The 22,652-nt window shown below is 44.8% G+C and overlaps 1 protein-coding gene across 1 annotated transcript in view; it reads right to left on the bottom strand.

The window, feature by feature from the left end:
* STYXL1 (serine/threonine/tyrosine interacting like 1) overlaps positions 1-22,652 on the bottom strand; it is a 66,428-nt gene extending 43,776 nt beyond the window's left edge. The window contains exons 1-4 of the mRNA XM_033921357.1: positions 22,573-22,652; positions 17,627-17,733; positions 10,262-10,323; positions 1,654-1,753 (exon numbers count right to left, since the gene is read on the bottom strand). Of these exons, the coding sequence (XP_033777248.1) occupies positions 1,654-1,753; positions 10,262-10,323; positions 17,627-17,733; positions 22,573-22,595 (292 nt within the window). The 5' untranslated portion in view covers positions 22,596-22,652. The remainder of the gene's footprint in view (positions 1-1,653; positions 1,754-10,261; positions 10,324-17,626; positions 17,734-22,572) is intronic.

Below are 22,652 nucleotides of genomic sequence, written 5' to 3'. Positions count from 1 at the left end.
CTTGGAGGTACGCTTGGAAGACGGACGTGAAGAGGACTCTGGTGGCTTCTTAGGTACGGCACCTGAAATAGAACCAGGAGACTTACCCCCTATGGAAGATTTCACCGACGTCACTGTCTTCGAGGGAACCGAAGGAGGCAAGGTCGAGGCTTTCGAGACCGAGGCTCCAGCCGGAACCAGGGTCGAAGCCTTCGAGACCGTGGACGTCGATGTGGACGGAGTCGAAGCCTTCGAGACCAGGGCAGCCGCCGCAGTCGAGGCCGGATCCGAAGATTGCTCCATGTCTCCAAAAAGTTGAAAAAATTGGGCACACCGTCGTCAAAAGGCCCGTGGAGTGAGAGTGAAGCAACGGTGACAGTCTTCTGGAGAATGGGAAGGACCCAGGCACTGAAGACAGCGGCAGTGGGGATCGGTGACCGAAATCACACGATTGCACTGACGACAACGTTTAAACCCGGTAAGGGGCCGGGATATAGAAAAAATAAAGTCCGTGTCGAACGGAAGGAGCAATTGGGCCTAGGCCCAAGGCTCACCGGCCGGACAAGAAAGAAAAGAAACATAAAAAATTTATTTTTTTTTTGAAAAAGAAAAAAGAAAAGGAGAAATAGAAGAGCACAGCGACCAAACTAATCAGAAAAAAAGAAACAGCCGCGGTGAAGAGAAGGCAAATTGCTGCAGAGATGAAGAAAAACGTGTCTTCTTGTCTCCGCGGAATTAAACGAACTGAGGATCCTCACAGGAGATGCGCCCCCTAGTTCGAGCGGGAAGGCATGCGCGCATGCGCGCTACAGTACTCGAAAGATCGAGATCTTCAAGCAAGTTTGCTTTCGAGGCTGTCCGCTGCGGGGCTCCGTCGGTGACGTCACCCATGTGTGGGAATATGCTGCCTGCTTGTCCTGGGATAAAAATCTTTTAGTTATATATTGTTATGGAATTATCAAGTGATAATGTAATATGTTGTGTTCATATTTTAATGTACACTTGATGTATATGTTAAAATGAATAAAGATTTGGAAATATTGGATAGGAGAGATTTCCATAGCGAGGGGATGATTGCAAAGAATGCAGAGTGATGTGTAGAGTTTAATTTTGTAAGATAAAAACATAGAAACATAATGGCAGATAAAGGCCAAATAGCTCATCTAGTCTGCCCATCAACAGCCTATCCCACGCCACAATCTCTGTCTCCATCACTTCTTCCGGGAGACTGTTCCAAGCATCTACCACCCTTTATATAAAAAAAAGTATTTCCTTCGATTACTCCTGAGCCTATTACCTCTTAACTTCATCCTATGTCTTAGGATAAGAATTTTTCTGCACTAAACCAGCATTAGGACTTAGTGAACCTTACTAAAAAGGCCCATTAGTTCAATTTATGAGTATTTTCTGCAATGCCACTTAAAAAGACAGTTCCACTGAATATAGGTGCAATTTGAAACATCTAGGTCAGATCTTTGAGGGATGGTTATTGACATCAGAATCTACATGCATTATTATCCATTTTCAGTCTGCACACACCTCTAAGAATGCCTTCTCTCAAAAATGTGAAAAGCACATCTGTTGCGGACCATTCTACCTGAGATCTGGTTTAGACAGAGAGCTATATAAAAATCCAGATGAAAGCATTTTTTAATGTAATGACTTGGAACTTACTCCCTTTTCCCAAGGTATTAGAATTGCCATCATATACCACACAGTACTTCAAGCTTTCCAGCTCTATGGATGTTGGGCAAAGGTATTCACCATTCTCATTCTAAAGAACACAAGAAAATTCTGTCACTATAGTTTAAGAAACTGACTTTACAAAGCAAAGCTCAACTTTGCATGACAAAATAGTTAGAGTACCTGATTGTAAACTGCTTTGGGTGAATCTCTTCATGAAAAGACAATTAATAAATCCAAATAAATGAATAAATCCAGTTTGACAGATTTCAGAAAACTTTAAAAACATGGCTGTTTCTAGGAAACAAAAGATCTTGATTCTCTTCTATCAGTGGGCTGGTGGGTGTTGAAGGAAAGGGGTTGGGGGGAGAATAAATGTTATTACTTTTAGGCATTTATTTTTGGGATAATTTTGGAATCTGTTTATTGTATCATATTATTGAATGGAAAAATAGGGATGGAATGGTACGGACAGTTTAAAAAGTGTAATGTCACTTTAAGTTTTGAGAAACTTTGTGATTGCCCGCACCGCGCATACACAAGTGCCTTCCTGTTCGCGCACCTAAGTTCCATAGGCAAGCTTAGAAGCCAACCAGGGGAATTGGGTGGGATGTGAAAATATCTGCCTGCCATCCCCAGATAACACCTGTTATGGTAAGTAACTATGCTTTATCCTAGAACAAGCAGGCAGCATATTCTCACATGTAGGACTCCCTAGCTTACTGGAATGGGATGGAGGAGAGTTGGCTATTAAGAGAATACATTTTGTAAGACTGCTTGGCCAAAGTGACCATCCTGTCGGAAAAAAGATTCCAGACAGTATTGAGATATGAACGTATGAACTGAGGACCAAGTAGCTGCTTTGCAGATTTCATCTATGGGAGCAGAACGTAAGAATGCAACTGAAGCTTCCATAGCTCGGACCTTATGTGCTCTGGTGAGACCTCACTTAGAATATTGTGTTCAATTCTGGAGGCCGCACCTTCAAAAAGATATAAAAAGGATGGAGTTGGTCCAGAGGAAGTCTACTAAAATGGTGCATGGCCTTCGTCATAAGGTGTATGGGGACTTAAAGATCTCAATATGTATATTTTGGAGGGAGAGAGGAGATGTGATAGAGACATCTAAATACCTAAGTGGTATAAATGTGCATGAGTCAAGTCTCTTTATGCACATTCATTTGAAAGGAAGCTCTGGAATGAGAGATCATAGGATGAAGTTAAGAGGTGATAAGCTCCGGAGTAATCTAAGGAAATACTTTTTTACAGAAAGAGTGGTAGATGCATGGAACAGTCTCCCGGTAGAGGTGGTGGAGACAGACACTGTGTCTGAATTCAAGAGGGCCTGGGATAGGCACGTGAGATCTCTTAGAGAGAGAGGAAGAGATAATGGTTACTGTGGATGGATCATTTGGTCTTTATCTGCCATCATGTTTCTATGTAAATAATAAGCCAAGGATCGTTTACAGTCTAAGGTATGAAGAGATGTTTTTCCAGGTTGATAATGAGGCTTTGGAAAGAAAACTGGAAGCACAATCGATTGATTTAGATGAAATTCTGTGACTACTTTTGGTAAGAATTTAGGATGGGTGCAGAGAACTACTTTATCATGATGAAAAACTGTAAAGCTTGGGTCCACTCCGCCCCTCTCTGACGCTACAGCCACTGAGCCAGCTGGAAGGCTCAGCGGGAAACCCCTCCAGTTTTAAAAATCTCCCACTTTCCTTTGGCTGTGCCTTTCTTTCTACCAGCTGTCGGTGCGACTGAGAATCCCATCAGGCGTGGGAGAGCACTGTGCCCCTCACCGACGAGTGAGAGAGAACTCTGCTAGTCTACTCCTCCACAACACAACAATCTTTAAAAAAAAAAGCCACTCCCCAACTCCCAGAAAATCTCCTACAACCACTCTACCACATACTCCTACCCCCTTCTCTCACAATGAAAACTATACTATAAAAACATACATAAACTTTCCTACTGATTACCCTGCTACTAACCAACTGGAAGGCGGCAGCATACAACATCTCCCCAGTACCAACTATTTCAAATACTAACAGAATTCACCACCCAGCTAAACGTATCACAGGAGACAGACACATAAACTACCAAACCTGCATTTACCACCTCTTCACACCAACAGAGGGTAGAAAACCGACAAACCACTACAAGACCAAAACACAACCTCACCAAAAATCACTCATCTACTCAAAAACAACTTATAGTGCGCAAACAGATTACACCACACTAACATGTGCCTACTTAAACATCAGGGCTATAGGCCCCAAAACAGAACACATAAAAAACTGGATAGAAAATGAAAATCTAGACTGCCTCTTCCTTACAGAAACTTGGCTAACTTCAGAATCAGATCCCAGGATAACGGAAGTCTGCCCAAAGGGATACAAGATAACAGTTGTCTGCAAAGAAATAAAAGAGGAGGAGGTATTGCCATCATAGTCAGTAACACCATAGGCCTAAATATATTAGACAAAACATCCACCCCATACATCGATCTACTAGCCTGCCAACTCTAAGGCACCTCACTCAGAGGAACTATAACCTGCATGCTCTGCTACATAGCACCAGGGAACTGGAACAAAGCAAAACCAAAATTTGAAGACTTCATATACCAAAACTCACTAACAGCTACATACAACCTAATCCTAGGAGACTTAAATCTCCATCTCGAAGACCGAACCTCCAGTCAAGAAGAAACCTTACTATCATACCTCAAAGCCTTAACATACAAGATCCTTGACCCTCAACCCACACATGAGAAAGGTCACCAACTTGACATCGCAGCCTTCATGTCTCAACAACCCTTTCAACCAGAGATTCAAACCTCAAATGGAAATTGGTACCATTCCCTCTGGTCAGATCACTACACATACTCCTTCAATATCAATTGGGCCAAAAGCAAACCAAAAACACAAAAAATAACCTACAATTCACGTAAATACACCGATCCCTCCAAATTCTGGAATAAAACAGACGCAATAATCCAAGACTACAACCCCAAGGACTTCATCTCACAATGGTGCAGTCTAAGTACAGCAACCCTAGATGAGCTAGCCCCAAAACAAATAAAAACCAGAATCTGCAGTGGTTCGACAATGAACTACTCATACTCAAAAGACAATGCAGACAACTAGAAAAAAATGGAGATCAAAGTAAAAAAGTAATCAAGAGCCCACTAAAACAGCATGGAGAAAACTAAATCAACAATACAAACAAAAACTGAAAGAAAAAAGAAAGACCAAATAGGAAGAGAATCCCAAGACACAAAAAAACTATTCCATCTACTAAAAGAACTCACAGACACCAAACCCTACCTGACCAATAACGATACTCCCCCTCCCTCAGCTACCCTTTTAGCTGAATTCTTCAAAAACAAAATCACATCTACCAGGGCTACATTCACTGGGACCCCTACCCACCTAGAAGAGATCACAATATTCCCCACAGAAAAAGAATTAGTTGCAGCAGACAGAACCTGGTCCCACTTCTCCACTATACATTGGTCGGACCTAAACAAACTCTACAACAAATACAGCCACGCAACCTGTGACCTCAATCACTGCCTCCCATACCTGTTAAAACTGCCAGTACGTTATTTCATGCCCTCCTTCTACAATGAATACAAACCTTGCTCACAGACAGCCTTTTCCTGCAAGACCTCAGCAAAATCATCATCACTCCAATCCTAAAAGACCCCAAAGGAGCAATTGATCAACCCTCCAACTACAGACCCATAGCCTCAATACCACTTTACATCAAGCTAATGGAAGGCCTCATAGCTAAACTCCTAATTGTATACCTAGAAAACCACAACCTACTCCACCCTATACAGTCTGGTTTCAGAACCAATTACAGCACTGAAACTCTACTAGGATCCCTCATGGACACTACTAGACAACACCTTAGCACAGGCAAAAAAATGCTAATTATTCAACTAGATCTCACCACAGCTTTTGACCTAGTAAACCATGACATTCTACTACAAATATTAGACTCAATAGGAATCACAGGCAAGGAACTATCATGGTTTAAAGGATTCCTACAATCCAGAACTTACAGAGTAAAGACAAACAATTAAATATCAGAACCATGGTCCAATCCCTGTGGCGTGCCCCAAGGATCCCCCACACTATTCAACCTATACATTGCTTCCCTCGCCACCCGCCTAGACAAACTAAGCCTGACCTCCTACAGCTACGCAGACGACATCACCATCCTCCTTCCTTTTGACCAACCAACACCCTCTATGACAGACATGCTGCACAGAACACTAGAAACAGTAGCAACATGGATGAAAAAGCACAAACTGAAACTAAATCCTGACAAAACAAAATTCATCCTCCTCGAAAATAGCAAAACCCCAACCCTAACAAACCTAGTAATAAACTCTATCACATACCCCATTCAACCCACTCTAAAACTTCTGGGAATGCTGATAGACAGAGGCTATACCATGCAACCACAAATCAACAAAACAATACAAAAATCATTCATAGTCATGAGAAATCTAAGACAAGCTAGTGGTCCAATCCCTAGTCCTTGGTCTACTAAACTACTGCAACATCCTCTATCTCCCCTGCCCTGCAACCATGATAAAACAACTACAAACAGTACAAAACACAGCTCTAAGACTTATCTACTCACTGAGGAAATACGGCCACATCACAGCGGCATACCTCGACTCACACTGGCTCCCAATACAAGCAAGAATACATTTCAAATTCTACTGCCTACTATTCAAAGCCATAAATGGAGACAGCCCAGCCAACTGGAGCAACCGACTAATTCAAACCACCACAACCAGACATAGGAGAACCCACGCACCATTCACGCACCCTCCAATCAAAAACGTGAACAAAAAAAATGTACAATGCCCTCCTAGCCACCCAAGCAGCAAAACTAGACCACCAACTCTCCAACTTACTGATCTTGATCACAGACTACAAAACCTTCAGAAAAGAAATAAAAACCCTGCTATTCAAAAACTCCATAATGACAAACTAACACAGCAAGATCCATCTCAAGCCCCATTTGAAATCCACTTCACCCTTTAGCACCTACGAAAATGTCCAGACTCCTAATATACTCTTAAATGTCCTGACAACTCATATGTAATCCGCCTTGAACCGCAAGGTAATGGCGGAATAGAACTCACTAATGTAATGTAACATTTGACGTTCACTCACTCGATATGCAGAAGTAATTGGAGATTAAAAATACCACTTTGCAAGAGAGATATTTAAGAAGAGTATAAGACATTGGCTCAAATGGAAGTTTCATCAGTCAGGTGAGAACAACATTAAGATCCCAAACCACTGAGGTGGTTTGATATTGAAAAGTCCTTTCATAAACCTGGAAACAAGAGGATGAGCAGTTAGAGATTTATTGTTTACCGGAACGTGGAAAGTACTGATAGGTTTGAAACTGGCCAGTAGTTATTTGGAATAAGAGGATCTGCATTACTCTTTTTTCAAGGGTGGCTTAAATGCTACTGGAACACTGCCTAAGTGTCAAACCTTACAGGAAGTCATATTGAGCACTGGGAAATAATAATAATTAATTAATTAAAATAGTGCACATTTAATTTTCCCCACCACCAAATTTCCCCGTCCCACCCCACCCGGCTACTTTTTCATGCCACTGACTGGAAAAAATTTCTGGGGAGAACACTGTAGGTGTAAATTAATCAGTGCCTCCTGGTTTAGGAACTTATTCAGCTTGTTCGATTAGACCTGAATCTGTAAGATGTAAGAGCTGACATACAAAGGAGGGCATCTATAGTGGTCTGGTAGGACCAACGGAAAGAAAATTAGAAGGCAATATCTGCTTTCTCCTTTCTTAGTGTCCTTACAAGACCAGTACTCAATATAGGTGGTACTTCAATATCTTTGCCTGAACCTACAAGGAAAGTTTCTTGCTACATATAATTTGAAAAAATTATGTCCTCTAATCCCTGGTATTGAATTGATTTAAAGCTGCTTGAATTGATGAGATAATACCAGTGCAAAACATCTAGCTACTCATCACATACTCCCATGGAGAAGAAAAGAAGAAATTCATAAACAGTAAGACTTTGGCTTACTGAGCATGTGCAGGCATTCCGGCCTTCAGTGGCCCCCTCCCCTTGATACTCAATTTTGCCTCTAGCTGAAGTCATATATACATATTTAAGAGGGAAAGGAGGGAGGGTAAGTGTGACTACATTTCCCTGCTGTCCACGGAGAACCCCTGTTAAGGGTAAGCAACTGCACTTTCTCCAGAGACAAGCAGGGGAGATGTAGTCACACTTGGTGAGTCCCTAGCTACTTGTAGAAAGGGGTGGTGGGGATATAGTAAGGAGAAAATAGAGTGGTGAGGACAGAAAGTTGGAAAGTCACAACTGATATCATGGTTTAAACTGGAAAGGAGTTGCAAGGTAGAGACTGAGGATGAAGGGTCCACGGTGGAGGCTACTGAAGAAGTTGTTTGGAAGTGGTGTTTAGGTTAATCTTATGAAGAAGTGATTGACATGTTAAACAGAACCACAGAAAAAATTATATGGAAACGGTAACTGAATCTGCTCTTTCCGTTCTGAGGCTCCTTGATATGGCTGTCATGTGATTTAATGATCAGCTGTAAAGTTGATATCTTGCCTCTACAGCATACTGAGTGAATAAATGTAAAAGACATATTGTTTGTGCATGAACATGTCCCTGATAGCACAAGTCTGGAATAGGGACTGATAGTCGGATGGACAGATGGGTCCCAAGCCTGTCTGTCCGGCAGGCCCGCCACCTCAGAATGGCGGGCCTTAGGGCTTGATTGGCCCAGGTTCCTAAGACCCCTCCTGTGGGTGGGGTCTGAGGCGCCTGGGCCAATCAGGCCCTAAGGCCCGCCATTCTGAGGATGGCAGGCCGGACAGACAGACAAGCTTGGGACCCGTCCGTCTAGCCAACTTTTTTAAGTTAAAGGGGGGGGTCTCGGGGGTGGGGTGTTGCGGGGTCGGCTGGTGGGGGGTTAGCGAAGGGCCAATCAGGGGTTCGGGGGGGCATTCGGTGGGGGTGTGCATCATGGGCAGAAGGGCCTGGGATTTCTCCTGCCTGTATCTTAGTGTGGGTGGGGGGTGGGGGGGGTCAGCGGGGTGGTCGCCAGGGCAGGAGTCTGGGATCCCTCCTGCCCCGATTATGTCCCAGGTAAGGGTGGGGGTTTTGGCGGGGCAGAAGAGGTTGGGCTCCCTCCTGCCCAGATCCTTGTTGGGGGGGGGGGTGGATCGCGGCAGGAGAGATTGGGCATCTCTCCTGCAGCGATGGTGATTGGCCACCCCACTGAACCGCGGCACCTCAGGGTGAGGATCGCGATCCTCACCCCGAAGTGCCGCAGTTCGGGGGAAGGGTGGCCGATCACCATTGCGGCAGGGGAGATGAGCCATCTTTCCTGCCGCGATGGTTGCGGTGGGGGGTGGGCAGGTTGCCGGGCCGCTGAACTCATTGCGGCAGCCTCGATCAGCTCAGTGGCCCCTTTTTCAGCACTTATACCTGTTTTGACTTGGTCTAAGTCAAAACGTATAAGTGCCGACTAGGCAACCTGCCTAAACTTTTGGTTATACGTGCTGTACGCCTATGTATAGGTCGGCCCACCTCCTACCCTTTCCCCTCCTCTAAAACCGCCTCTTTTCACTCTATGCGTTTAGAGGCAGGGGAAAGGCCTAAGCTGGTTTTAGATAAGTCTAAAACCAGCTTTGGTTATGGGTACTTAGATGATCAGGCTTTTTGATCGTCCAAGTACCCATTTAGGCCACTTTTTAGACATTTTTTTTTCTTTGAGTTTGAGCCCCTTAAGTTGTAGTTTAGTTTTAGTTTGTAAAATGGGACAGTTGCCCATGGAAACAGCGCCACATCGATGTGAAAGCGGCGAGTTAGGCTATTCATTTTATTCAAGTGCATACTACAGGTTTTTTAGACATAGCTAAAATACTGCTGTAATTGAGCAAGTCCCAACCTAGATATCTCAATTCTAATCTCGATGCTCCATGTAAATGTTTTTTTAAAATCCGCTGTGGTCAATCTAATCCCTGTTTGCACAAATATTTCCACAATGGCAATAAGCAGAGCATGGGGGATGAGATTACCTGCTAATGGACACACATAGAAGGTGGTAAGAGGCAGAGAAGTTGGGGAGCTCTGAAAGTTGATAAGGTGGAGAACAATTCTGATAAAAACAAAGAATAAATAAATTTTGGCCTTATTTGGGGCATGCATTCTAGCTTAATTTCATAGGAAATTGGATACCATTAGGGGTGTGATCTAGGAATCAGAAGAATGTCTGGGAATCTCATTGATTCTGTAGGACCTTGAAGAGTCACTTTGGCACTCTGTTTTGACTTACCCAGATGTGATTCTTTAGGAAGAGCATTGCCCTTGACCTTTCAGGAAGCATCCAGGCTGTGTGCATGTTTCTAAAGTATTGCAATTCTACAGCACTCAAGAATAAGGTTTAAATAAACGGTATAACAAGGAAAATGAATATTAATTAAAAATAAATCACAGAATGCTAAGAATCAATCTACAACCTACCTACAATAGCTACCTGATCACTTTGCTTACCTGAAGGGCTCTTTTGGCTGTTATTATATGACTTTCATTGTACTCACGTTTTGTACGAGCATCTAGAAAGAAAAAAACAAGAATTCACACCATTATCTAAAAGAAAAAGACTAACCTCCTCTTTTAATAAGGTGCATTAGTGTTTTTAGCGCATGATGCATTGCCCCGCACGCTAACTCCGCACTACGCACCAAGAACTAACACTAGCTCAATGCTGGCATTAGCATCTAGCGCATGTAGTAATGCAGCGCGCGCTAAAACCTCTAGCACAGCTTAGTAAAAGGAGCCCTAAGACACCCAAGAATGATTAACCTTCATAAAGACACAGATATGAACTAGTGGCAATTCTTCAGTTTTTCAAATATCTTTTTTTTTTTTTTTTTGCTTCTTTAAGGAGCAGAGATGACAAAATATTGCTGATCGGCCTAAGTAGAGCTTACAGAAAAATTATTCAAGAGTTCAGACTGAGGAACCCCTAGGTATGGAAATCTGAGCCTCTCTCCCACCTTCTTTATGTGTCTAAACTCCTGTTCATGTCATTGGACACTCAACAGTACAATAGCAGGACTGATCTTCACTAGAAACCAGCTAAAATTTATCATGTTAATTATAAGGAGCACCCTATGAACCTCTACACCCTACCTCTCTACACCTGAAATTTCACCTAAAGTCCAAGAAAAAGTCTTTGCTTGTTTGGCTGACATTGCTGCCTGGATGTCCTGCCGTCATCCGAAACTAAATATGTCCACGACTGAGCTGCTCCTCCTCCTCCTCCTTTCTCCATCGCACATAGTGAGAGAAGACATATAGGGAAGAACAAGAAGCATAGAGGATAGACAAGGGCGATCTGGTCGACATTGTATATCTGGATTTTCAGAAGGCGTTCGACAAGATTCCACATGAACGACTACTTTGGAAAATTGCCAGCCATGGAATCGAGGGTGAAATACTCACATGGATTAAAAACTGGCTGGAGTATATGAAATAGAGCAGGGGTGCCCACACTTTTTGGGCTTGCGAGCTACTTTTAAAATGACCAAGTCAAAATGATCTACCAACAATAAAATTTAAAAAAAACACAACGCACACTGTACGCATAGAAAATGTTAATTATCATTCCTATTCCAGGGTTTTTCAAAGAGGTCAAAGCAGATGACTCTATGCACTATCACCTCAGTAACAACCATACAAAAATAGACAAATATACCCCCCTCCCTTTTTACTAAACCACGATAGCAGTTTTTAGAGCGCAGGGAGCTGCGCTGAATGCCCAGCGCTGCTCTCGACGCTCATAGGCTCCCTGCGCTAAAAAAACTCTATTGCGGTTTAGTAAAAGGGGACCTTAGTGTAAAATATAGACAGCAGATATAAATTGAGACACATTTCGATCACTAAATTTAAAATAAAATCATTTTTCCTACCTTGTCTGGTGATTTCATGAGTCTCTGGTTGCACTTTCTTCTTCTGACTGTGCATCCAGTCTTTCTTCCCTTCTTTCAGCCTGTATGCTTCCTCTCCTCCACACCTCATTCCCTCCCCCAACTTTTCCTTCCTCTCCCCTGCCCTTTCTTTCTCTCTGCCTCCCTTTCCTTTTTTTCTGTTTCTCTTCTTTCCTTCTGTCTCCCTGCCTGCCCTTTTTCTTTCTTTCTTTCTCCCTGCCCTCCCCCAAGACACTGCCACTGCCATCGGGGACCCAAACTGCCATCGGGGACCAGGACCCAAACCGCCACCAATAACACGCCCAAAAGCCGACGCCGCCCCAACCTCTCCCTGCTTCGGCCGACCAGCATCGCGAGGAACTGTTGGGGGAAATGCTGCCGGGTCCTGCCTTCGCGGAAACAGAAAGTAGGCAGGACCCGGCAGCAAGAAGAGGAAATGCTTCACTGACCTGTCTCCCGCCTTAGCCCGTAGCGAACGCTTGCTTCAGGGCTCTCAACATGTGCGTGCAGGCTTCCCTTCTCCCTCCCTCCCCCTCCCCGGGCATAACTTCCGGTTTCGGAGGGAAGAGAAGAGAAGCCTGCACGCACACGTTAGAGCCCGGAGCATAAGTTCGCTAGGGGCTGAAATCTCCAAGCCGGTTTTTTGGGGGGTTTTTTAAATGTTCAGCAGCAGCAGATGACAGCTGGGCGGACCGCCCAGCTAAAAGGCCCTAGGGAGAACACTGGAGAGGAAGGCTGATCGGCCCGTAGATCAGGACGGCAACACGAGTGCGATCGACTCGAGTTGCCTTCCTGAGCTACTGGTCGATCGCGATCGACGCGTTGGGCACCCCTGAAATAGAGAGTGGGGGTAAATGGACAATACTCGGACTGGAAGAGCGTCACCAGTGGGGTGCTGCAGGGCTCAGTGCTTGGACCCGTGCTCTTTAACATCTTTATAAATGATCTGAACACAGGTACGACGAGCGAGGTGATTAAATTTGCGGACGATACAAAGTTATTCAGAGTAGTGAAGATGCAGGGGGATTGCAAAGATCTGTAATGTGAAATAATCAGGCTTGAGGAATGGCCATCGACATGGCAGATGAGGTTCAACGTGGATAAGTGTAAAGTGATGCATGTCGGTAACAAAAATCTCATGCACGAATACAGGATGTCTGGGGCGGTACTTGGACAGACCTCCCAGGAAAGGGACTTGGGAGTTCTGATCGACAAGTCGATGAAGCCATCCACACAATGTGCGGTGGTGGCAAAAAGGGCAAACAGAATGCTAGGAATGATAAAGAAGGGGATCACAAATAGATCGGAGAAGGTTATCATGCCGCTGTACCAGGCCATGGTACGCCCTCACCTAGAGTACGGCGTCCAGCACTGGTTGCCATACATGAAGAAGGACACGGTACTACTCAAAAGGGTCCAGAGAAGAGCAACTAAGATGGTTAAGGGGTTGGAGGAGCTGCCGTATAGCGAAAGATTAGAGAAACTGGGCCTCTTCTCCCTCGAACAGAAGAGATTGAAAGGGGACATGATTGAAACATTCAAGGTACTGAAGGGAATAGACTTACTAGGTAAGGACAGATTGTTCACCCTCTCCAAGGTAGGGAGAACGAGAGGGCACTCTCTAAAGTTGAAAGGGGATAGATTCCGTACAAACGTAAGGAAGTTCTTCTTCACCCAGAGAGTGGTAGAAAGCTGGATCGCTCTTCTGGAGGTTGTTATAGGGGAAAACACTCTCCCGGGATTCAAGACAAAGTTAGACAAGTTCCTGCTGAACAAGAACGTGCGCTGGTAGGGCTAGTCTCAGTTAGGGTGCTGGTCTAGACCAGAGGGCCGCCGCGTGAGTGGACTGCTGGGCATGATAGACCAGTGGTCTGACCCAGCAGTGGCAATTCTTATGTTCTGAGGACCTGGGAAACAAGGGGAAGCCACAGACCGGCAAGCAGACAGCGGTTGAAGCCGCCCCCACCAACCTCTCCCTACTTCGGGCCGACCAGCATTCCTCTCCCCGATGTCAATTCTGCCGTCGGAGAAGAAGGCTGATCGACCCAAGATCACAATCGATTGTGGGAAATGCTGCCGGGTCCTGCCTTCGCAGAAACTGAAAGTAGGCAGGACCCGGCAGCAAGAAGAGCAAATGGAAAACTTCACTGACCTGTCTCCCGCCTTAGCCCGTAGCGAATTTATGCTTCAGGGATCTAACATGTGCGTACCGACTTCCCTTCTCTTCCCTCCTCCCCCCCCCCCCCGGACATAACTTCCAGTTTCGGAGGGAAGAGAAGAGAAGCCGGCACACACACGTTAAAGCCCCGGAGCATAAGTTCGCTACGGGTTAAGGTGAAATCTTCAAGCCGGCTTTTTTTTTTTATGTTGAGCAGCAGCGGAGGCATTAGAATTTAGCTGGGCAGTCATCTAAATTACCCGGGCGGACCGCCCAGCTGAAAGGCCCTAGGGAGAACACTGCTTACATACACCCAAGTATTCAAATTTTAATAAAGTAAACAGTTCATTTTTCCACATCGTTACCGTGGGTGCCTCAGGTTGACGCCACAGCACAAGGATATATTTTTTGGCCAATAAGGATGCTTTGTGTAACACAAGTTACCCCCTCTAGACAAGCCCAATGTAGCAATTTGGGGAAAAAACCAAAATATCCGCCCGCAGAGGAATCAGCTTACTCAATATAGTTTGTAAATACAGAGCAACAAAAGACCAAAAGGTCTGAAGTCGGTCACAGGACTAAAATATATGAAGCAGGCCCACCGGGGTGGACTGGCACTTAGGACACAGCATGGGATTCAAACCCAGAAACATAGGCCCAGTATGGAGACACATACAGCAGCAGAAGAAACTTGTATTGCTGTTCCTGCAAAACTACGGAACAAGTCAGCTGAGGTAGGTGTTTCATAAGAAGGCGGAGGCCCTCCCCTATGACTTGCTCAGAGGGAAACAAATCCTGGTTCCACACAGCTGCCACAACCTCATGGTCCCAGAGGGCACTAAAACTTCCCAAACTGGTTTGATGGAAAGACAAACTAGTCCTGGTCAGGCAGGATAGAATCAGAGTCTCACTCACCATATCTGCCATGTCGTCATTCAAAGTGGCTGCATCTAAAGATAGGAGGTAGTGAGAAGCTTAACGATAGTAAAGCCAATCAGTGGCCTCCAGATCTCAATTACCCCAGAGGGGCAGCAAAACCGTAGACGTAAATGGCAAATCCATGCGCTTGCACCATTGCTAACATTGTCGCATGGATCGCAACAAAGGATGACTTCTAGTAGGAAAAATTCAGTGTGGGTGCTTTGCATGAAGATAATAGAGCAGGAAACAGAGGGTTGGAGTAAAGGGCCATTACTCAGATTGGCAAAGGGTCACGAGCGGAGTTCCACAGGGGTCGGTGCTGGGACCGCTCCTGTTCAATATATTTATTAATGACCTGGAGGCGGGAATAAAATGTGAGGTTATTGAATTTGCGGATGACACTAAATTATACAGCAGGGTCATAACCATAACTGCGAAGACCTCCAAAAAGATCTGACAATGCTGGAAGAGTGGGCCAAAAAGTGGCAAATGAGCTTCAACATAGGGAAATGCAAGGTCATGCATATTGGGAAAAAGAACCCGATGTTCACTTACAAGATGGGGGGATCACCGCTAGGGGTGAGCAACCTTGAAAGAGACCTGGGAGTGATGGTGGACACAACATTGAAGGCGTCGGCGCAGTGCGCCACAGCCTCAAGGAAAGCGAACAAAATGTTGGGTATCATTAAAAAGGGTATCACGACCAGGACGAAGGAAGTCATCCTGCCACTGTATCGTGCGATGGTGCGCCCGCACCTGGAGTACTGTGTCCAGTACTGGTCGCCGTACCTCAAGAAAGACATGGCGGTACTTGAGAGAGTCCAGAGAAGAGCAACTAAGCTAATAAAGGGTATGGGGGACCTCTCATATACTGACAGACTGAAAAAGCTGGGGCTTTTCTCCCTGGAAAAGCGACGACTCAGTGGAGACATGATAGAAACCTTCAAGATCATGAAGGGCATAGAAAAAGTGGACAGGGACAGATTTTTCAAACTAAGGGGAACCACAAGTACAAGGGGGCACTCGGAGAAATTGAAAGGGGAAGGGTTTAGAACAAATGCCAGGAAGTTCTTTTTCACCCAGAGGGTGGTGGATACATGGAACGCGCTGCCGGAGGATGTGATAGGCAGAAGTACACTACAGGGTTTCAAAGAAGGACTGGACAGGTACCTAGAGGACAAAGGGATTGAGGGGTACAGATAGGAGTAGAGGTAAGGTTATAGGGACAGGATTAGAGGTAAATTACAAAATTAGTCAGAGACCACTGTTCAGGCAGTGGGCCTGATGGGCCACCGCGGGAGCGGACCGCTGGGCAGGATGGACCTCTGGTCTGCCCCAGCGGAGGCAACTTCTTATGTTCTTAGAGCAGATGGGTAGGTGCCATCAATTGTTGTTCAAGAGTGACAGGAGTGTAATGTTGGGTGTTTTTTATCCAGTCCACCAGGTGTCTGAGAAGGCAGGCTATGTTATATCTCCTCAGGTCCGGTAGTGCCAATCCCCTATGCCCTACAGGCAGAGACAATTGAGTAAGCGTCATGCGGGGCTTTCTATTATTCCAGAGAAATTTGCGCAATACAGAGTAATACGTACCAATATCCTTGTTAGTAATCTAATCTAATCTAAACCTTAGGTTTGTATACCGCATCATCTCTACATTCGTAAAGCTCGACACGGTTAACAAGAGTTAGGGTAGAAAGGAACTCCAATATAGGGAAGAGGAAAAATGAAGAGAAAATAATGTACATAGGAAAAGTCTGCATCACATACACCCACTGGGGAAACAAAACCATTTTAAAGAGAGCTATATGCCCCCTCAGCGACAGTGGAAAATGGGTCCACAGACCCAAGAGATCTCTGGTTCTCCCCAGTAACACCGTGAAATTTTCTCTGTAAGCCTGAGCTAAATTACAAGTGATATAAACCCCCAAATATTTTAGTTTATGTGCTACCTTTCGCAAAGGGAAGAGACCAATCTGCATGTACTTTGTATGTTTTTTGGTTTCCCTGTTGCTTGTATCGGCTATTCATCAATAAAAATTGTTTCCAATAAATATAGCAGTTTCTTCAATATAATCTCTAACTGCAAATTACACCAGCTTTAAGACTAAAGCTACTATTTATACGCCTAAATCTGGGCCTGCGCCTAAATTTGGGTGCATGCTCAAGATGTGTGTGCAAGTTAATTGATTAAAAGAGCCGTTAGCTAGCAAAAATCTATCAGGATTTGCACACACATCTGGTTGCTTGCTATTCTAGAAGACATGGCACCTAAATCTCATGGCACGTATTTGAAAAGGGGGCATGACCAGGGCTCCTTCGGGATGTTCCAAATATTACAGATTACTGCCTGAATGCACCTAACTTGTGTGCCAGCATTTACAACTGGTTTCAGCAAGTGTACATCTGGTACCCAAAGTTAGTTGCAAGCTCAGTGCTTAAGTGTGCCCCGACATGATGAGTTGGTAAGTTTATTTTATTTTAATAATGTCTATACCGTCTAATTCCTAGCAGGTGATAAATAGCATGTATATAGCAAGCTATCACTAAACTGCATGGAGAGTAAACATGCCACACTATTTGGCTTGAGCTTAGTGGGCATATAAGTTCTATGTTCACACTTTTCAGGATCCTTTAATGTGTACCTTATCAATTTCTTTTATTTCTCACCATTTACTGACTGTGCACCAGGATATCAACATGGAAGCTAAATTTTCTTGCACTGGCTTCTGAGTCTTGTTATTACTATATGACTTAAAATCTACAATAAATATTGTCTAAACAAAATTACCACAAACAACAACATTGAGAGAACTAAATACACATACAAAATAAGTTTTTACTGCTTACCCAATAAACAAAGATAATTAGATTCTGCCAATCTGGAGCATCTGTTGAATTGATTCAAGATGTTGTAAAGTTCAGTAGGTTCACACAAGATCAGTCCTGCCATTTTACTAAAGCAAAAAGAGAAGAAAGTAGAAAAATCTCTTGGGGGTTTTTAAAATTTGGTAGCTATTTCCTGCTTCTTTAAATCTCTACAACAAACATGTCAAACTCAAAGGCTGACATAGGCCAAATAAACAAGGTTTAAGTTTACGGGGACAGCAAAAATGTCATTTTTCATAGAAACTTAGGGCTCCTTTTACAAAGGTGCGATAGTGGTTTTAGCGCATGCTAGCCGCTACCGCCTCCTTTTAAGCAGGCGGTAATTTTTCGGCTAGCGCACACTAATCATGTGTGTGCGCTAAAAATGCTAGTGCACCTTTGTAAAAGGAGCCCTTAGGTTTATTTTGAAAAGTACAGTATAAGAAAAGAACAAGAGCAATGATAAAATTAATGTTTTCTTCCTGACACTTAGCATCTCTTCTCTGCCATTTTTCCTATATCAGGGGAAATCTTGTCTGCAGTGATTACTTTTAAAACTGACCCAAGGTGAATGTCGGTAATTCTGGATCCCATATGAGACCTGAGGACCAAGTCACAGGAGCATTACCCATCTTAGGCCTAAACCACTAGAATCTTTTATTTATTTTTAAACTGAGGCCTAAGCCACCGAAATTTCCACATCTGAGGCCCCAGGAACATGGCACACCTGAGGCCAAAAGCCCCAGGAACATTGCTCAACTGAGGCCTGAGCCACAGGAACATGTCTCTTTACCAAGGCTGAAGCCAAGTACTCACGTGCTCCTGCACTATCGGAAGGCAAAGGGAGAGGTGTTAGTGCTGCAGCACCCAGAGAACTGTGCTGGCACCCGTGGTTGGCTTTTTCTACTTATGGGAAAGGACCCTCCGACCACATCAGCTTCTTCTTCTTTCCACTGGCAGGGAGGATGGAGAAGGGACCTGGGTGGACCCAGGTGTTGCCCCTAGAGTTGGCTCAATATGGCTCTACTGAAGCTGCAGCAACAGGAGCAAATAGCCTTCTGTCCTCAGGAGCCGAAACCAGGAACCAGAATGATAGCAGCCATCTTTCAGATCTAGGAAACCAGTGCCGGAAGCTGCAGCCAAGCCTGACTGAAATCCACTGCAAAATCCAGGAACTGCAAGAAACCCATCCTCAACGTGCTGGAGATAGAGTATACTGATTGGCCAAGAGGATATGCATCCAAGATATACCCGAGGTCAATTCAGTGCTCTCTTTCTCCCCCTGCTGGTTGGTGGACGTAATCCCCACTAGTTTCTGGATTCATCTGCTGCTGCTGACAAGGAAGGTGAGGCATTCAATGCCATTTAGTGTGATAAATGTGTGTGGGTGTGATTGTATGTGATGATCTTAAGGTGGACAAACAGGCTGCAAAGGTGACGGTGAAAGCTAGAACGCTAGGTTGCATAGGGAGAGGTATGGACAGTAGGAAAAGGAGGCATTGATGCCTCTGTATAAGACTGGTGCAACCTCATTTAGAATATTGTGTACAATTCTGGAGACTGCACCTTCAAAAAGATATAAAAAGGATGAAGTCGGTCCACAGGAAGACTACTAAAATGGTGTGCGACCTTCGTGACAAGGCATATGGGGATATACTTAAATATCTCAATCTGTATACTTTGGAGGAAAGGCGGGAGAGGAGAGATATGATAGAGACATTTAAATACCTACGTAATATAAATGTGCATGAGTCAACTCTCTTTTCATTTGAAAGGAAACTCTACAATGAGAGGGCATAGGATGAAGTTAAGAGGTGATAGGCTCTGGAGTAATCTGAGAACATAAGAACATAAGAAGTTGCCTCCACTGGGTCAGACCGAGGTCCATCTCGCCCAGCGGACCACTCCCGCGGCGGCCATCAGGTCTGCGACCTGTGAAGTGGTTTCTGACCATTTCTATAACCTACCTCAAGTTCTATCTGTACCCCTCTATCCCTTTATCCTCCAGGAACCTATCCAAACCCTTCTTGAATCCCTGTACAGAGTTCTGGCCTATCACTTCCTCCGGAAGCGCGTTCCATGTGTCTACCACCCTCTGCGTAAAAAAGAATTTTCTAGCATTTGTTTTAAACCTGTCCCCTTTCAATTTCTCCGAGTGACCCCTAGTGCTCGTGGCTCCTCTCAATTTGAAGAATCTGTCCTTATTTACTCTCTCTAAGCCCTTAAGGATTTTGAAGGTTTCTATCATGTCCCCTCTAAGTCTCCTCTTCTCTAGGGAGAACAGCCTCAGCATTTTTAACCTGTCAGCGTATGGAAAATTTTCCATACCTTTTATCAGCTTAGTCGCCCTCCCTTGAGTACTGCCATGTCCTTCTTGAGGTACGGCGACCAGTATTGAACACAGTACTCCAGGTGCGGGCGCACCATTGCGCGATACAGCAGCATGATGACTTCCTTCGTCCGGGTTGTGATACCCTTTTTGATGATGCCCAGCATTCTGTTTGCTTTCTTTGAGGCTGTCGCACATTGCGCCGATGGTTTCAGTGATGAGTCGACCATTACCCCCAGGTCCCTTTCCAGGTTACTCACCCCTAGCAGTGTTCCCCCCATTTTGTAGTTGAACATCGGGTTCTTTTTCCCTACATGCATGACCTTGCATTTCTCTACGTTAAAACTCATTTGCCACTTTTTTGCCCAGTCTTCCAGTCTCGTTAGGTCCCTTTGTAGGTCTTCGCAGTCTTCCGTGTTTCTAACCCTGCTGCAGAGTTTGGTGTCATCAGCAAATTTGATAACCTCACATTTTGTCCCCGTCTCCAGATTGTTAATAAATATATTGAATAGTAGAGGTCCCAGCACCGACCCCTGCGGAACTCCGCTCGTGACCCATTGCCAATCTGAGTATTGGCCCTTGACTCCAACCCTCTGTTTCCTGCCCGCTAGCCAGTGTTTGATCCATCGGTAGATATCCCCTTGCACCCCGTGGTTCCACAGTTTTTTAAGTAGCCGTTTGTGAGGTACCTTGTCGAAGGCTTTTTGGAAGTCAAGGTAAATGATGTCTATGGATTCACCCTTATCCATCTGACTGTTTATTCCCTCAAAGAAGTACAGCAAGTTTGTGAGGCACGACCTTCCCTTGCAGAAGCCATGCTGGCTCGCCTTCAGTTGTCCATTGTTTTCTATGTGTTCGCAGATTGTGTCTTTTACCATTGCTTCCATCATCTTTCCAGGAACCGAGGTCAAGCTCACAGGCCTGTAGTTTCCCGGTCACTCCTTGATCCCTTCTTAAAGATGGACGTGACATTTGCTATTTTCCAGTCCTCTGGGATCTCCCCAGTTTTTAGGGAGAGGTTACATATTTGGCGAAGTGTCTCTGCTATTTCGTTTCTCAGTTCTTTTAGTACCCTTGGGTGGATGCCGTCCGGGCCTGGTAATTTGTCGCTCTTTAGTCTGTCTATCTGTCTGAGGACATCCTCTTTGCTTACCTCTAGTTGTACCAGCCTTTCGTCGTGTTCTCCATTTATAATCACCTCGGGTTCTGGGATATTGGATGTGTCCTCTCTGGTGAAGACCGACGAGAAGAATTTGTTTAACCTTTCAGCTATCTCTTTTTCCTCCTTTATCGCTCCTTTCCTGTCTCCATCGTCCAGTGGTCCCACTTCCTCTCTGGCTGGTTGTTTCCCTTTCACATACCTGAAGAAGGGTTTGAAGTTTCTTGCTTCTCCTGCCAGTCTTTCCTCATATTCTCTCTTTGCCTTCCTGACCTCTCTATGACATTCTTTCTGGTGTCTTTTTTTACAGAAAGGGTAGTAGATGCGTGGAACAGTCTCCCGGAAGAGGTGGTGGAAACAGAGACTGTGGCTGAATTCAAAAGAGCCTGAGATAGGCACATGGGATCTCTGAGAGAGAGAAAGAGATAATGGTAACTGTGGATGAGCAGACTAGATGGGCCATTTGGCCTTTATCTGCCGTCATGTTTCTATAGTGTCTATCAGCTTTGGGAAGATGTTTGATTTTACAATGGCTGCTGCTGCTACTCCTTTTTTATTTGTACGAGAACATGCTTTGACTTGATAGCCTGGGGGCATATCATACCATACCATTCCAGTCCTCACAGGTCAGAGTACACCTATATCACCTATGTACACCTTTGACATACTAGCCGTATCACAATATTCCATGCTACCGATACAGGGCAAGCAGTGGCTTCCCCTGTGTCTTTCTCAATAACAGACTATGGACCTTTCCTCCAAGAACTTGTCCAAACCTTTCTTAAAACCAGCTATGCTATCCGCTCTTACCACATCCTCTGGCAACACGTTCCAGAGCTTAACTACACTTCTCCCTCTGAATCTGCAGTTTCAGCATCCACGGATTCGGTTATTCATTTTTTTTTTTTAATCTGTTTTCATTTTTCGGGCTATTTTTAAGCCCTCTTATACCCCCCTTAAGCTTTACGTGGTGGTGTAGTGGGTTTTCGGGGCAGGAGCGATCTTCTTACGCTCCTGCCCCGAAAACCCACTACACCACCAGGTAAGGCTTAAGGGATGCCAGGGGAAAGCGGGGAGTGGGTCAGAGCCGGCCCGAATATTATTCACGGATTTTAATATTCACGGGCCAGCTCTGCCCCTAAACCCTGTGGATACGGAGGGAGAAGTGTATTCTCTGAGTGAAAAAAATTTCTTCCTATTGGTTTTAAAAGTATTTCCGTGTAACTTCATCGAGTGCCCCCTAGTCTTTGTAATTTTGAAGGAGTGAAAAAATCGATCCACTTGTATCCGTTCTACTCCACTCAGGATTTTGTAGACTTCAATCATATCTCCCCTCAGCCATCTCTTTTCCAAGCTGAAGAGCCCTAATCGTTTTAGTCTTTCCAGCCACATTTCTCTTATCACAGCCCAACCCCAACCCCCCTCGCGCCCAGTTTGTACTGTATTCTCTTCTCTCTGTTCATTCTCACAGCCCATATCCATTCTCTCAGGCCCAGATTCTCAAAACTTTAACGCCGCTG

The sequence above is a fragment of the Geotrypetes seraphini genome, chromosome 15 (assembly GCF_902459505.1).
Source record: "Geotrypetes seraphini chromosome 15, aGeoSer1.1, whole genome shotgun sequence".
In the NCBI taxonomy this organism is placed as follows: Eukaryota; Metazoa; Chordata; class Amphibia; order Gymnophiona; family Dermophiidae; genus Geotrypetes; species Geotrypetes seraphini.
This window is presented reverse-complemented; position numbering and strand designations above follow the sequence as displayed.